A 17,367-nucleotide genomic window follows, 5' to 3' on the forward strand; every position below is an offset into this window, starting at 1 on the left:
CAGAAAAAATACTAACACGCATGTATTTTCACACAGCCCATAATTTCACACAATTCACGCCGAACATGTTTTATATAAAATCGCAGCGCAAAACTGTGTGTTCTTCACGATATCTTTCAACCATGTTGATCAATGTTCAACTTCCAACTGTAGCAACTGTATTCACAACGACTTTATGCCCTCACTACTTTGTATACATTCTTTAAACTCTTTTCTACAGTTTATCTTTTATCTTTTGTCGTTTCATTTATATCTATTCTTTGCACAAAATCAACATGACAGACTGGGCGTATTAGTGGCAAACAGAGGCCTATGTATCCGTGAGACACGCCTTTAAGTACCATGCATGTCTGTGAGCCCTTAGTCGAGCCTCTCCAGGCGAAGGATGCGCGTTGTACTTAGCTAGATAGCAAAAAGAAATAATTAGAAAACGAAAAAAGGAAAGAAATATAGTATGACACCGAACAGTGGGACATATTTTCAAAGCATCCTTAGTATTTTCAGAGAGGAGTGGGTAGTTTCCATCTCAAAATTCTAAACAAATCATACCAAATGATAACAAACAATACTACTCGAATTTCTAAACGCTATTTCATTTGTAAGAACTTCTCAAACAACTCCTCCTAATCTATGGTTTCAAAGAACTTTTATCGCCAATCACTTTCCTTTTTCGTAAAAGCGGCAAACGCGGCTAAATGGACGGGGAAAAAGGTGTGGGCGGGACGTCGACAACACGTAGTACAAGAGAAGGGATCAGGCTACTGTAGCGGTTGTGCCGCTGTCATGAGTGCAATTATCGACGCTTATTAGCCTCCTGGATACGGGGCGGCGCATCACACGAGTACCTCTTGACCGGGGTGACCAGGGTGACAAGAGATACCCACGAAAACCGCGTGACTGCTCCTAACCTCCCTTCAGCGCCACGCGATTCCGTGTAATCACGGCTGCCGCTCCACCAGCTAGGCATCCTGCAAAACCCTGAGATCATCTAGACCACGCCCCCTTATTGCTCTCTAACCAACGCTGCGCGCGACGTTCGCGCCGCGACGAAGCAATGGATATTGCGAATTTAAAAGGGAGAGGAGTGTAAAACGAATTGACACAGCAAGTTCTGATGTATGAATATAGTAAACTAAGCGCATATTATCGGGTTTCAAGGAGAACAACTAGGTCCTTCAATCCAATTAAAGGATATATCATCAAAGGCATATCATAGAGTACCAAAGAGTCAAAGATTTGATTAAGATTTGATTTTTAGAGTGATATACGCTATCTACATTGACCTCATTTGAGCAAATTCACACAAATGAAGATTATCTCAAAAAGATGCTGCAGGGAAAAGAATAACATTCATATATTCACACATTTCATAATTTCACACGTTTCACGCCCAAACTGTTCTCTGTGAACTCGCAGTGCATAAGTATGTGTTTGTCACGATGTCATTCAACGAACTCATTTTCACCTTTCAACTGCAGCAACTATAAGCGTTCCTTCAAGTCCTTTCTACGTTTTACGTTTAAGTCCTTTCTACGTTTTACCTTTTCAAAATTTTATATAGATATAATATTTATATAGAAAGGATGCCCAATATTTTAATATTAGCTTTTACGTTTTATGCAACAAAACTTTGCAGGGTTCTTTAAACTTCTTTCGACCGCGTTTTATCGCTTCATTTCCATGTATTCTCTACATAAAATCAATATGACATGTGAGCTGTATTAGTGGCAAACAGAGACCTTTGTATCTTCGAGCTGTACCTTTAGTAATAATGTATGTTTGCGGGGCATTATTCGCACCTCCTTAGGCGTTGGATGCCTGTTTTACACAGCTAGATAAGCAAAAAGAAACTCCTAGAGAGTGAAAAAAAGTTTAAAAAACATAGCATTACACCGATCAATGGGACATTCTTTGAAACGTTTCTTGTATTCCCAGAGAGCAGTTTCCATCTAACAAGTCAAAACAGGATAATAAGTGACCTCACTTGAGTGACGCACTACTAGCATCACTCTTTCCATTGACCGTTCAATAACGCTCACCGCATTTTCTTCCTGCTTCGACGTGCATAGGCTTCTGAAGCTTAGGTCAAAGCGGTGGTGTTGAATAGGTGAGCACGGAGCTGAGTGTCTTTAGTCTTCTTCACTACGTCCTCGATGCTCTCATACGCTCCCCAAGCCGCTCGTCTTCTCCTGCTCAGCTCGGGGGTCAGGTCGTTCTTCACGCCTAGTTCCCCAGATAAGCATAGCTGGAGCATTCGGGTTTGCTCGTTCCGTTGAGCGTGACAGAACATGCGAGACCCATCCGTTACGCATGGATGTCGTCTTTTTTAGATTCAGCCAAACACCGAAGCATCCAAATGTTTCGTCGAATTTGGTCAGCATTCGTTCCGCTTGGCTGATGCTAGATGTTATCAGAACTATGTCATTGGCAAAGCGCAGGTGGTGTAGCTGCCAACCATCAACCTTCACTACCATGATGTCTCATTCCAGCTTTCGCATTGCGTTCTCGAGAGCGGCACCGAATATTTTGGGTGAACTTGTGTCACACAGTCGGACCCCTCTCTTCACCTATATGATATTTTTGGAGAATGGCAAAATTCCAATCGTGAAGTTACTGTACAACTCTTGAAGTACCTTTATTTACTGAGTATGGACGTTTCGGTTTTCTACTTCCATGACCGCTTCCGTCTCAGGTAAGTCGAAGGCCTTTAAGTCTATGAAAGTGAGTCATAGCGGCATTGGTACTCTCGCGATACTTCGTCAATTTTCGAAACAAGATCTGTATAATCAATCATGCTGAATCCCTTTCGAAACCCTGCTTGCTCGCATGGGTCATGGGTGTCTTTCGACTAAAGCTTTTTCGATGTTGATAAGGATCATTCTTGTAAAGAGCTTGTAGATGACGGGTTGTAAACAAATTGGGCGATAGTTGCTGATTTCATGTGGATCCCCCTTCTTGTATAACAACACGGACTTGCTGATCTCCCAATAACCTTGAATTCCGATAGGTAACGTGTAAAGAGTCCTGCCAGAGTGTTGATGACAACTCTTCAAAGATTCTTCAGATGTTCAGATGTTCAGATTTTATCGTGTAGCAACCGGGTGACGTACGATTTTTTTACCGACGTGATAACATGTCGTACTTCGCATATCTTCCTCTGGAATGACGTGTCCATCTTCACTCAGAGGGTGAGGAGGCAAGTGGACATACCTGTCAAAGAGATCAGAGCAGGAGCCATGGATGATTATCTCCATTCCCATTCTCAACACTATGTTTGTTTCACTTGGGTTCCAGAGAAGACTCGTCCCTGTCGTTCGACTGGCGAATTCTCGACGGGGGCATCGAATGCTCTTTCCCGCCTCTGCAGCTTCAACAACACTTCTGCTCCTCTCTCTTTGAGGTCTTCTTTTATCGCCTCTCTGCAAATCCTTGCGAGTTAAAACGTGAGATCGTGGTTGCCTGTGGCTCGTCCAGCTCCACGCTGACGTATTAGCTTTGGAGTTTCCGGAGGCAGGCATCTCTTGGTGGTTTCAGAACTCTGAGCCTTCCTCGTGCAGACGCGAAGATGTTCAGTGAGCTCCGGGTGAACGAAAACCTCCCCCGAAAAAGGCGATGCTGTGATTCCGTATAGAATTTCGGCAACATCGACAACCGTCCGGGAAAACCTTTCACTGACGATGATGTGGTCTATTTCATTACGGTACCCTCCACCGGGTGACTCCCACGTCCAGCGTAGAGAGGAGGGCTTCTGGAATTGCGACTTCTCCTGGGTTGTCTTAGTCGCCATAATGAGCTCAAAAAGCCTTTGGCCCTGTTCGTTCCATTATAGGCCCTTGGTTGCAATGTAAAGTTCCCCAGACGTTCTTCTGGGGCCAATCTTGGCGTTAAAATCGCCAACAATGACGTTGTAAAAGGCATTATCTTCTCGGTAGAACTTCTCCAGGTCCATATAAAAAGCTTCGACTTCTTCTTCATCGTAGCTTGATGTTGGAGCGTAAGCGACGAAGATAGTCAAAGCTGGTGTTGGACCACATCGTCTCATCCGCAGACGTCCGATTCGGGTCGTAAGTTCTTCGAAAGAGTCGATGTTCTTTGCCATACTCGTGTTGACGAGGGCGCCAACTCCACCAACACCTCTACTGTCGCATGTTCCTTAGAACAGTTCTTCTCCAGTTTCATATACGGCATTGAGAGGGTGACGTCGTCTCGTCTCGGTCAGTCCGATGACGTCGTACTTGATCTTCTTGGCTTGCATTATCAGATCTTCGATGGTCGCTTCCGATGCAAGCGTACGTGCGTTATAAGTACAGATCGCCATCCTAGTCCTTTTCCGTTTCGGTAGCCTGCATGACTCCTGCAACCCCGTCCTACCTGGCGCTACCGTACTAGGCTTTCCTCCAGAATCAGGGAACCTTTTCCAATAACTGTGTTTTGCATAAAAATTCTAAAACTCATGGGCAGGTTGCAAGCCTCTAGTCCCATGAGGTTTGGGAGAACTTCCGTTCTCCCGGAGTGGACATGTGGAGCTTATTTGTTGGAGGCGACTCCAAACCGCCTCCCTTGCACCTCCCAGTCACTTGATTGCAGGCTTCTGGCTGGACCGACGTGCGGGATACAAGGATGTCATGAGTCAGTTCTGGCTCAGCAGAAACAGTGAGTCCATCCCCTGAATCCACTTGCGTCTCTGGGGAAGCACAAGGTCGCTTTTGGTCCGCGATTAGCCCCCTATCCGCCAGCCGAGGACGTGCCACGTAGCCTCTCGACTAACCGGCTGTGATCCCTCTAGTGAGGGAGATCCGATCCCGTTTATTCATTTGGATAAAACAACAAAGATTCTCTCAACAGATATTAATCTTTGCAGGCACTGCGAAGACTAACATCTGTTGAGAGAATTTTTGTCCTAAACAGTTCTGCTAAATTGGATTTAGTAAATACTCCTTGCTTTTTGTTCTATGCATATGCTCATGGAATGAAATCACAACTTTCTAAAAATAAAGAAATTGAAGACTTAAGTCAAACAAATGAGACAAAACACATACCGCTTAATTCCTAACCCTCTTTAGCGCCTGCACAGATTAGTGTCTGTTGAGAGAATTTCTGTATGTATCCATCAACTTATCGATTCCATCGACTTCACTGTCACTTCACTTCGACATCCTCGTCTTGCGACTGGCCTAGTCTCGACGGGTATAGCGGGTGCTTTTCCCCGCCTCTGCAGCTTCAGCCAGCACTTCTGCTCTTCTCTCTTTAAGGTCTTCCTCTATCGCCTCTCTGCAAAGCCTTGCGAGCTCGGACATGAGATCTTGGTTCCCTGCGGCTCGTGCTGCTCCACGCTGGCGTATCAGCTCAAGAGTTTCAAGAGACAGGCATCTCTTGGTGATTTTAAAACTCTCAGCCTTCTTCGCGCAGTCGTGAAGGTGTTCAACATGCCGGTCATATTCCTCGTCGATGTTGTCCATTGTGGAATCTTCCCAAAAGCCGGCTGGCGTAGCGAAGAGATCCCAGCTGATGGTAGTCCTGGGATTTCTCTCTCTGAACTTGGCGGCTTTCTCTGCTCTCCTTGTGAAGGGAAATTTTCCTCAGAGGAGGCGATGGTCCGATCCCGTATAGAACTTTGGTACAACAGCGACATCCGTCAGGCAGAACTTTTTATTGACGATGATGTGGTCTATTTCATTACTGTACCCTCCACCGGGTGACTCCCACGTCCAGCGTAGAGAGGAGGGCTTCTGGAATTGCGACTTCCCATGGATGGTATTAGTCGTCATGATGAACTCGGAGAGCCTCTGGCCCTGGTCATTCCATTGTAGGCCGTGGGTCCCGATATGAAATTCCTCCGGCGTTCTTCTTGGGCCAACTTTGGCGTTGAAATCGCCAATTATGACCTTGTAGAAGGCATGATCTTCTATGCAGAATTTCTTTAGGCCCAAATAGAAAACTTCGACTTCTTCCTCCTAGCTTGATGTTGGAGCGTAAGCGACGAAGACAGTCAAAGCTGGTGTTGGACCACATCTTCTCATCCGCAGACGTCTGATACGGGTCGTAAGTTGTGCGAAAGAGTCGATGTTCTTTGCAATACTCGTGTTGACGAGGACACCAACTCCACCAATTCCTCTATTGCCGCATGTCCTAAAAACAGTTCTTATTTAGTATGTCATATATGGCGTTCAGTGGCCAGCGTCGCCTCGTCTCGATCAGTCCGATGACGTTGTCCTTAAACTTTCTGATTTACATAATCAGATTTTCAATGACAGCATTCGATGCAATCATACGAGCGTTTTAAGTACAGATCGTCATCCTAGTCCTTTACCGTTTCGGCAGCCTAAGTGACTCCTGCAACCCTGTCCTTAGCACTACTATGTCAGGTTTTCCTACGGAATCAGGAGACTTTTTCCTGTTATTGTGAGATGCATATAATTTTAAAACCCATGGGTACGCCTGCGTTCAAGTGAGTGGAAGTTGCCTACCCATGGGTAACCCATGGGTAGGCAACTTCCACTCACTTGAACGCAGGCTTCTGGTCGGACCGACGTGCAGGTTGCAAGGATGTTATGAGTCAGTCTTGGCACGGCAGAAACAGGGAGTCCATCCCCTGAATCCACCTGCATCTCAGGGCAGGTAGAAGGTCGCTTCTGGCGTGCGATCCGCCACCTGTAGGTACACTACGTAGCCTCGCGACTAACCAGCTGTGACCTCTCTAGTGAGGGAGATCCGTGATTCTCTCATTTCATCGCTAGGAACCTTAGAAATCTTCATAGAACATTCCGCTTTACCACGTACAAAGCTTTCCAACACTCCCAATGCGTAGAATTCAGAGCGCAGAACGAATGTGAGTGTCTTCTCCTCATGTCAAATATTATTCAAGTAGAACCAATGAACAGCTAAGGGGATCAAAGTGTGCAGATGGGTGGTGCGTTCTGACGTCCTTCGTAGGAAGTAATCCGGTTCTCACACCATTTTTCGATGTTGGGGTGAATAGGAAGACCACAGAGACCATAGATCACAGAGATTCCAACATCGCCAATATCCTGATATGCTGCTTCTAAAGTCTTCAAAAAGCCTCACCCACTGTCTACCCATTCTATTTAGCCCGTATGTTCTAATATAATCTAAACCATTCAAACCGTTATCCTCGGGTAGGTGCTGTTCCGGGAGATGAAAAGCTCTGTTGCCGCTCCTGTTTTTGATCTATTCAGCTAACGTTCATACATCGTTCATTCATATGGCTAAGTGATTAAGATATGAAATATTATGCAACCTGATTTTTGCTCATTCATACCGCCCTAGCTAGTGCAACAACTACGGGAGATTGGCAAGTTCGTCGTAAATTACCACATAACCCGTCAAAAAAACAGTACTACATTTAACGGGGACACTCACACTACGATAATATGTATGAGGGAGTACTTTTCACCAGTAAAAATGAAGTGAGCTAGCCTAGAGTTGTGACTGATTACAAGCTTCCATCTAGAAGCCAGATTTATTCCATCTCAAATAAAATAGAGCTATGTAATATAAAGTACATAAGTAACATAAAAATAACGCTGTAATATAAAATGTTAATTCAAATTTTTCCAAATTTTCATACCAATACCATTATTATTACTTATTATAGTCTTATTAATTCGATACAATTCCTTTATATTGCCTCATCCTGAGTACTGCTCTAAGATTTCGAGTCCTGTTTCTAGAGTTATTGTTTCCACGTTTTCCTACGTTTATTGTTTCCATTGTTGTGATGGTTCCCATTCTCTATGCTTAAAAGTCTGTCGTTCTTCATACGCAGGGAAGATGCCGAATAGAAATTCAAATCATTCTGAACCTACCATCATTCTTTCCTCACAATCTAAGATTCAAGAAGAAACATCTGCAGCGAAAAAAGAGCTCAAGGAACAAAAGCAGCTGAGAAGAACTCAAAGAACAAAACAACATCGCCTACTGGGAGATCAAACAATGCCAAAACAAAGACACGAAATTTAGAAATTTAATCTCTGGGTTGTTGTACGTTTACAGGAATTATAGGCGACTCACGAACAGTAATCTCGCAAGTAATGGTATAGTTTTAGGAGGTCCGCAAAAGATCACGAGAAGGAGCATGCGCATTTCAGTAAGCGCCAAGAGTAACAACTTCGTGATTATCTCACATTCTATTGATCGCGAAATAAAAAATGTCTACTAGAAGAATTACACGATCTATCTACTCTACTGTACTACTATCTCTATTTATTCACCTTTTACCGACTACGCTACACCCGCGTGCCTAAAAATGATATGCCCTAATTCTTTTGTTCTGACTGCAGGAGAAAAAGGGGAAGCGTTGTTTGCATTGACCCAGATTCATTCCTGTGAATGAATTCCAGATTTGACTTGATCTTGTCGTTTCCCTGGTGATACATCTAACTAGCTCATATTGCACTGGTTGCTGTGACCTATATTCAAACTCTCCGCATTTCAAATTGAAACAAAGTTTGATGATGTCATTTGATGGTCAGATGATAGTGGTACCGTTCAAATATTCAGGGGTGGCATGTCACCGCTGAATAGCCTATGCAGATCCCATAATTACGGATAATTTTTCTATCATAAATATCGATGGCAAGCCTATTAATGAAATCCTAGAGTGGCTTCTGTTGCCTTTGTAGATATATTGCCCATGTTCAACTGTTCTTGAATCTTGGCATAGTTGAATACGTGGCTTTTTATTGATTTGCTTGAGCTGTAGCCAAGAATGGTACTGATATTTATTAACAGCTTACGTTTCGGCGTTTTCGTATTCGTCAGAGCCTGGAAAAAATCAAAGCCATCAGTGATCTATTCTCTCAAGCCCCTTATCATCCTACAGAAAGCATAGAAACAGTAGGTAAATTAAACAGCAACAAATCGGTTAATGCTAACCTCATTTGCTAGGTTTGGTAACGCCACAGATCACGACGTACCACAACTACGAGTCACAACGATTTTTTATAGGGTGTTCACGGCGCGCCTCGTACATCAAAACCCGTACATATCTTGATAAGGGGCTAGTTCATTTATGATGGCAATACACTCATCCTTCCTGTTAATTTTTGGACTTTTGGCTTTAGATATTTATAGACACAGCTTTTGGCACTTGCAAATGTACATAGTGTTGACCGAGTATGTTCGATTCGTGACCTACCGGACTATCTTAAAAAGCCTTTTTCGCCTCAATATCCCTTAGTTAGGACTTGATTTGCGTTCAGACCTTTTGCTATTTTTATCTACAGCCGATTGAAAAGAAGGGTGAGATAACGACGTAGTTTTTGCACCATTCGAATCATGCACAGCCCTGACTTCGTGGATGAAGTTTGCTTGAAAATGCTTCTTTTTTAGCAGATCAAATGAGAACTACTGGTGATTTTGAGCCGCCATCAAGATTTTTTTTATTGCCACTTTACCGTAGCTCCATGTAACCCTTGCTTTTTTGCGTTTCTTTGAGAGTTCCCAAATATTGTTTGCTCCACCTTTCCTAGATTTCTTCGTTATTTTAGAAAAAAAGATCAGAAATGAGAATTAGATGCTCCCTTACAAGAAATCGACCTTTCTTAGTGGAGTTTCGTCTAAGCACGATAAACAATTTTGTTACGGACGCATATTGTTGATTACTGCTTTGTGCGTGACTACCATACATAACTGAGCAAAACCAAGCTCTTCCTGCCAAAAGATTTCTACAAAGCCCGCTTTCCCAGAATGCTGCAAAGAGGCTTCCGCAGATTTCTTTCGCAAATGTCTTCGAAACATCCAAGTTGTAGTTGTAGACTAAGTTGTCTCGACGAAGCCACGCTCTGGTCGTTTATGGAAACACGGACAGTCTTACCAGATGTTCTTGCAGAACAGAAACGCAGAGAAAAGCAGAATTACATGAAAATATGAAAAGAAGACACAAAGTGACTGTTGTCGAAACTACTGAATCATACAAGACAATACAAATTACTAGCCTGTGTACCGTACGGTCGCATAGTGAATAAAAGGTGAAGCTAAGAGGCAGATTCAAAAAACAATGTACTCAATGGTAGATGACATATTAATTAGTTTGGTGGTCAACTAAGAAAGAGAAGGACCAAATTTTTTGCAGATATTATCCTCAGAAAGTTATGGATTCTATTCTTCCATTTCGACGAACTTTTTTCGAAGAAGTCAGATATACAGAACGTCTCTTTCTTAAACACCCATTTTCCATCCATACGACCATATTTTTATCACTTTCTTCTGTCTTTGTTTATTCACCTGTTTCAGAACTGGCCGAACATAAAGAATATCGATAGTCCTCATCACCGTTACTTTTAAAGTTGTAAGGCTCAGCGTTTTCAACGAAAATTTCCATATATGTAATTTGAAACTACTGGATGCATCTTTCCCTCATATTTCACACGAGAATTTCTCCTGTTTCCGATACGGTTACAAATTTTAGATCACCTTACATCACAATGTTCCTCCTCAGAACTTTTATCAGAAGATTCTGGCGGATGTATTAGATTCTCTGAGACAATTTAGTAGACCGGAAATTATATCCAAGCTAGCGATGCAGCGTATGATGAGAGGTAGATAGGCAGAGCCCGCTAATTAGGTAGCAACGGCAGTAAATCTTCACAGGATAAACTCTATCGCTAATTGCTCAGGCAAGGGATGATCAGATGATACATGTCACGTCGTGACGTGACAGACGACGTGGGTCCAGCGACGCCGGAGAGTAGTTAGTAATTACAGTAGCAATCAATTCAATTTCGCATTTTGCATTCGGATAACTTTAGAAACTTCCCATTAAGATGCTATTAATGCGTAGTATTGCATTGTTGGGGCGGGTGTAGCATAACGGCAAGAGGTTCTGCTTTCTGCACGATCAGTCGGAGGTTCGAATTCGCCCTAGTGGAGGATAAAAACACTGATTTGACACATCGGCTAGCCACCACAAGTCATTGTATAGGCCAGTTACACGTTCGTAAACCTCAAACGATTCTGAATTGAAGCGAACGTGGGGGCGCATCCCAAGCGGGTTGATTAACGCCAGAAACTTTATCCTTTACTGCATTGTTGGTTCGAATATGAATACGATAAGGAAGAGCTGCAAGAAGTCCCGTGTCCTGTGAAGACTCAATAATAAAATATGTTTTGATTCAGACGTTGCTTCTTTATAGAGTATGGTGCCTCTCTTATGTGGTATGTTTTGATTCAGGCGTTCCTTCTTTATAGAGCATGGTGCCTCTCTTATAAGGTCATTTTTTTCTGGTCTTGAAAAGAACCTCGCATAGAACGGTTAAGAACAGAAACTTCCAAAATTGCTGAAACAAAGTGTATCGTTATGGACGGTTTGCTTCAATCATAACAGTGGAGTAAATATGTAATCAAAAAGTTTTCAACACAGCATAAAGTTCATCAAAATCATTCATTTAATTTCCATCTATTCATTAGACTGGTACTGTGTGAGCCGGACGTGAGGCACTTAGCTATGGTTACCGACCTCATCTATGTATGAAGCCCTTAAGTTACAAAAAAAAACAACTACCATGTTACTTCAGGAAAAAAGTAGAATGGAACAAACCATAATAATCCAACAGAAACACCAATCTGGATTTTTTTTTATGAGGGTTGGTTCCCATAAAAACAAGTAGCAACAAGAGAAAGAGATAGGGAAATAACTTTAATCCACTGACGACAGTGTACATTTTTGCGATTCTGGGAGGTGGGATAGACATGTTTTAGGCCACCGTGCAACCGCGGCTCAACGTTGAGCTGCATTGTCCCATGGTTAACACTTTTTTCTTCCTGTGTACAAATTTTTGCGTTTTTACATAGCTTATCTTGTTATTTGTTGCTAATCGCGTGTTATAAGACTTTTTTTTTTACTTTCATTCATTCCAATTACATACAGCTAAATGAATTTTAGCAGCCAGCAGCATTTTAGCAGCATTTTAGTAGAGGTTAATAGCCAAACATGGACGAATCTGGGGAAGACGGTTTGCAGAGTAGTTTTAAAAGACATGATGAACCTGATGAAGAAACTACAGAAAATGGTTCTATGTTCAAAGATGCGTTAATGCTGCTTGGGGATAAGGAGATGTAATGAGATTGTCGGTGTCAGATAGTGAGAGCGAACTAAGCGATGCAGAAACTCACGATGGCTGGAAATTTTTTCAACAATTTGGTCCACATGATCAGTCACGTAGCTGTCGCTAACCAATCGACTCTTACGAGCTGTATTTAGGCAAGGAAATGTTGTCAGAAATTGTCGAGGAAACGAGTAAGCAGAGCAAGGAAAAGGATCTTAACTTTAATGACACATATGCGCTGAGATCAAAAAGTTTATTGGATTATTTCTAATGAATGAAAAGCCAATTTTGCATCGGATGTTTCTAGAGAATCATAAAAGCGTAGCAATTAATGTTTGAATTTGTTTCCTGTTTTCTAAAGATAGGAACCTTTCTCCATGCTCATGTGTGTGATATTATTCGAAGATAATAAACCAATTAGGTACAAAGAAACTTTTAAAAAATTGGGAAGTCAAGGGAAAATAACCGTTGGAAACCGTGCGGCTCAACGTTGAGCCAAGCTGTCGTCAAAGGGTTAAAAAATAATAGAATATGAGATTTTTAAAGGCAACGTATCACAAAATCGCCTTGGCCAAAAACCTCAGATAAAACGAAGATTTCTGGTTGTAGATTCCGGCAACGAGCGTACCATCCGAACACCTTCGTCTAAGGGTCGTAAAAAACGGCGCGGAAGTTCTGGCATTTTTTTCCACGAAATGTGCGTTACGACGCGTTATCTTTGGGCACGCGCCGCGTCCATGAGCGAGCGGCTGAAGATCAATGAGGTCTCCTCACCAACCTACTCAAGTAAAACCAATGAATAGGCTGTTGAGGGGACCGGAGAGTGTACAAGGATGCGCGTTCTAAATTACATCGTAGGGACTAAAGCGCTTAACCGCCGTTTTTTAAGACGACCAAGGGGAACTGACCGGGGCCAAGCTCGCTTCCGTAATCTACAACACGAACTCCACGTTTTCCTTGGGGTTTCCGCACCACGTCAACTTCGAGATACACTGCCTTTGAAGTAAAGAATGATTTCCTCTGATTCTGATTGATTGATGGTTTGATTCTAGAAAGGATTGAAAAAGTGGAGTCTAGAATCCAAAGGGATTTCCTATAGTCACTGTGGTCTTCGCAAGCCTTGGTAAGCTTTTCTCCAGTTCTTCTGAAAGAAGCTTATAGCTTCTTTCAGAAGAACTGGAGAAAAGCTTACCAAGGCATCTAACATCTTCTGGAAGCATCTAACATCTCTGAGAATTTCTGGAAGCAGGATAAAACACACGTAATGAGCTACAAAATACAACTGGGGAAACAAAAGGTGTCTGAGAAGGAAGGCAGCACGTTGCAGTCCACACAAGTATGTAGAAACGGCACATTACATATCATGCCAGCAGGTTTGCCTAATGAAAGAGAAGCAAAGCAACAACAACAAATGTGGACAGCAAATAGGTGGAGAAAACAATGGAAATCTTCTAGAAGTACTTATTGAAATGAAGTGGTTTTCGATCTGATTTCTTCAGCTGTTTCACGCAAAACAATCATTTTCTTGAACTTTGGCGATATTACTGATTCTCCTTGTATTCTAGGATAGGTTTTGAGTGTAAAAAGAAAAGCATAAAAACCCTCTGTCTTTGACATTAGCAATGTAGTCCTTCAAGGGAAAAGGCGAATCAGACATGAACAACTTTTACAATTCTAACTTACCAACAATAACATGCTGAATTTTTATGAATTGCTGGAATTGCAAGAGAATAAGATTGTCACTAGAACTGCTCGATTCCAAAGCAATAACTGCATAGAAAAGGCAAATTACAAATATTTCTCTTGTACCCCAATATTTTCAACATAGTAGAAATCAATAATAAGAACAAAAGAAAGAGTGATCCACCTCTTCTCCGGCAAAACGAAAAAGTGCAGGACTTCTCTTACAGTCCGACATGGAGATTTTCAGCGAGATAAACGGATGCAAAATTACAAATAGTGGTAGATGTTCCCTCGGCAACAGGGTATCTTGGATGTAACACAAAGATTGCGTATAAGTTGTGATCGATATGTATCGGTTCCCCAAGTTAACACTACTAACGAGATTTCGATAAATCGTATCTAGGGTCCTTGAAAAAGAGAATATAGACAGTTCACCTGTTGTTAGGGACAAGACCTGTGATCGTGGTTGCACGCACGTGACTACCAACATTGTCGGCAGCAGTCCAAGAATCATTAGCATCATTTCGAGACTCTATCCTATATTATAAACGCTTACCTACAGTGGCGGCCAAAAATCGGTGGACAAGCGGCTTCTTGAGACTTTCTCTTATGAAAATCACTGAATCGTCCAGCCTTTTGGGATTAGAAACTAATTCTGAAAAATAGGCTCACTTTGCTTTTTTAGGATCAGTATTATTTCCGAAAATGTTTTTTTTTCTTCATCTTTTAAAGTTTCAGTTTATGTCGCGTATTTTTTGTGCTTTTCTCCTAGATTTCTTCTTATTTTGTTGTTTTTTTTTAAATTTATTCAGTTTATGAATGGAACATTTAACACGTCACATGTCAAATAAAACCCAAAAAAAAAAAAAATGAAACTCAAAGGGAAATTGATCAAGAGATGAGACAAGTCGAATTAGCAAAACTGTTTAACGTCTCCAGAGCAACAGTCCCCTTTTTGAGAAAAGTATAAGCATATGAAGCGATGGGAACAACGCCAAATCCAAGACGAGGTCGAATGGTTAGTTGAGCTTTCGATTTACGCCACGCGAACCAGTCACCGATATGGTCAGATGTCTGTTTCGAGTGATTATCTTGCTGAAAAATGAATCCTCTGCCAATGAACTGAGGAAATGGACGCATTGTTGTTTCTAAGATGTCCTCATAGCCGTATCAATCAAAATATCCATGGATTTCGCGAAGAGGTCCGATTCCATAGTTACTGAAGCAACCCCATAGCACGATTTTTCTTCCACCATGCTTTACAAAGGGCAGTTGATACATGGGATTGAATCCTTTTCCAACTGGACACCTGATATACTTAATGCCATCAATTCCCATCGAGTTAAATTTGGATTCATCAGAAAATAAAACTTTGCTCCACTGCTAGCGAGTCTAACCAACATGCTCCTTAGCCCTCTTGATACAAGTAACACGATTGTTCTCTGAAATGAGCGGTTTGTTCACAGGAAGTCTTCTACTGAAATGGGCAGCTTGTATGCACCTTCCAGCAGTTGTAATTGATGAAAACTGTCCGCTGGTCAATTCATTGTGGACATCAGGGGGCAGTGAGCCTAAGATAAGGCACGACTCTAGAAGAATGTTTCTATCGGTAACTCAAGTAACCATTCGGCCTCGTCCTGGGTTTGGCGTTGCTCCAATCACTCCATATGTTTATACTTTTTTTCAAAAAATCGATTCCTTGCAGATTTTTGGATTTCATTTGACAATTGACGCGTTAAATGTTCTATCCATAAACTGAATAAGACAAAAACAGAGTAAAATAAGAAAAATCTGGGAGAAAACTCAAAAAATACACGAAATAAACTGGAGATTGAAAAGATGGAGAAAGAACATTTTCAGTTTTTTGGAAACAAAACTAATCCTAAAAAAGCGAAGTAAATCTATTTTTCAGAAGTTTCTAATCCCGAAAGACAGATCTGATGCAAGTTTGGGGACGATTCAGTGATTTTCAGAAGAGAAAATCTCAAAAAACCGTTAGTCAGTTGATATTTGGTCGCTACTGTATGCTATGCTATTAACGAAAGTGATAAGTTAAAATAAAAGAACATGCCTAAATCCAACAATAGAAGTAAGCGCTTCCATTTTCCCAATAACAGACCACTGAATACGAACATGTGAGCCACTCACAAAGCTTTGAACATCTTCCATGGTAACAACGTCATCCTTCTAGAATATGCTGATATGTAGAAGACATGCGAACAAATGACGAATTAGCAGACATTTGCTCGAAATAAACTCTAGTAAAGGAAGATTTATGAGCCTGGTAGAAGGCAGAAGGAGCATCGAACCAACTCAAGGGTGCGGTTAGACATAAAATGGAATGTAATTGTTAAAACAAGATATTGATAGCTTACAGTGAAGTAACACCAACTTATTATTTGCGTCCAACTAGCACTCGGCTAACTAAGACTAGAAGAAATCACCCACTGAATGGCGTCTGGAAGACTGGGGAAGAGCTACTTCTGAAAGTATGCGGCGGTAAGGTCGCGGTCTTCGGAAACACTAATGTGGCAATGCTTCGCACAACTGATGACCCGAATCTAACATCAACGGATCAGATGATGAGGACAAATGTCCGCTCTGACAATTTCCCTCTATTCTGCTTCAACAATAAGCTAAGGAAAAGAAGAATTCGAAGCTTTCCACAACTGCGATGCTTTCTCTCTGGCCTTAAAAAAGTTTCATGAAGAAGATCACATCTTCATTGTTGTCAAGTCATTGTTGCTTGGTTTCAACTACAAAACTGGTTCAAGAGGAAATCCTGAAGAACTTCTCATGACCACCAATAAAAAAAGCGTGAGGAGAATCTTACGGGGTTTATCACTACGATTAAGACGAATGAAAACTCGCAATCCCAAAAGACCTACTCTGCTCGCATTTGTGGTACATTTTGGCCTGCAGAGACTTTTGATTCTCACAAGCATTCCGATTTTGTTGAATGTGTGCACACTGCTGTCAGCATTTCACTGCTGGCAAATTAGTCAATTTTTGCGCTATTTTTGCTCTGTTGGTCGGTTTCTTACCACACTTTTTTTTTCAAATCATTAATCACCCACTTGTAATTTTGTGGGATCAGTTGCATTCCTATTATGGCTGTTTCTGCTCCCCGTTGAGGCTACTTCTAAGCATCATCATTTTTACTTTGGTCAGCTAGCGTTTCATACGTTGTTCAGAATTCTTCTTCGTCCCCGTAGAATTGTGGCAACCTTAGCTATTTTGGTTCGAGAGTACGACATATAAAATCTTCTCTTCTTCTTTCCGAAAATGAGTTGTCCCCTGAGAGCCCAATGACGCCATTTTGTAATAGGCCTCCTTCGGTTTCTTCAGTTGCAGTTGACTCTGGTGTGGCCTGTTAACCTGCGTGAGCATAATTTATTCCTGCTGGTTTTTGTTTTCTAGGCTCTCTATGAGTTATTCCCATCAGTTTTCTCATGTGATGTCGTACATCTGTGACTGGCGTTGTGTATCATTTTCAATCTCCTCAACTTCATTTGTGAGGACATTTTGCTCCTTAATATTGTTTTGTTTCTTCATACATTTCCTCATCTGTTCTCGAGGTTTTTGTCTCCTCTGAATATGGACTGCACTTATCCAGTTG

The 17,367-nt window shown here is 41.8% G+C and overlaps 5 protein-coding genes across 7 annotated transcripts in view; all 5 read right to left on the minus strand.

The window, feature by feature from the left end:
- Positions 1–17,367, minus strand: part of RB195_022721 (uncharacterized protein) — a gene marked incomplete at both ends in the record, with an annotated part of 50,827 nt that overhangs the window by 15,201 nt on the left and 18,259 nt on the right. For 2 of the 3 annotated variants that reach the window (XM_064209933.1, XM_064209932.1), the window contains 5 exons: positions 5,955–6,129; positions 6,955–7,042; positions 12,974–13,113; positions 14,184–14,285; positions 15,820–15,935. In XM_064209933.1, coding sequence (XP_064065817.1) covers positions 5,955–6,129; positions 6,955–7,042; positions 12,974–13,113; positions 14,184–14,285; positions 15,820–15,935 — 621 coding nt within the window. Of the gene's footprint in view, positions 1–5,954; positions 6,130–6,954; positions 7,043–12,973; positions 13,114–14,183; positions 14,286–15,819; positions 15,936–17,367 lie in introns of those variants that run through there. The other variant, XM_064209929.1, reaches the window with a different exon arrangement.
- RB195_022723 (uncharacterized protein) lies at positions 2,160–2,474 on the minus strand (the record flags this gene model as incomplete). The annotated part of the gene is made up of 1 exon (XM_064209935.1): positions 2,160–2,474. One exon carries the CDS (start codon positions 2,472–2,474, stop codon positions 2,160–2,162), a length of 315 nt encoding a protein of 104 aa, XP_064065813.1.
- RB195_022724 (uncharacterized protein) lies at positions 3,437–3,787 on the minus strand (the record flags this gene model as incomplete). Its single annotated transcript, XM_064209936.1, has 1 exon — positions 3,437–3,787. The coding sequence occupies one exon, from the start codon at positions 3,785–3,787 to the stop codon at positions 3,437–3,439; it is 351 nt and encodes a 116-aa protein (XP_064065814.1).
- Positions 3,824–4,318, minus strand: RB195_022725 (uncharacterized protein; the record flags this gene model as incomplete). The annotated part of the gene is made up of 2 exons (XM_064209937.1): positions 3,824–4,152; positions 4,201–4,318. The coding sequence occupies 2 exons, from the start codon at positions 4,316–4,318 to the stop codon at positions 3,824–3,826; spliced, it is 447 nt and encodes a 148-aa protein (XP_064065815.1).
- RB195_022726 (uncharacterized protein) lies at positions 5,175–5,459 on the minus strand (the record flags this gene model as incomplete). The annotated part of the gene is made up of 1 exon (XM_064209938.1): positions 5,175–5,459. One exon carries the CDS (start codon positions 5,457–5,459, stop codon positions 5,175–5,177), a length of 285 nt encoding a protein of 94 aa, XP_064065816.1.

The sequence above is a fragment of the Necator americanus genome, chromosome X, assembly GCF_031761385.1.
Source record: "Necator americanus strain Aroian chromosome X, whole genome shotgun sequence".
Taxonomy (NCBI): Eukaryota; Metazoa; Nematoda; class Chromadorea; order Rhabditida; family Ancylostomatidae; genus Necator; species Necator americanus.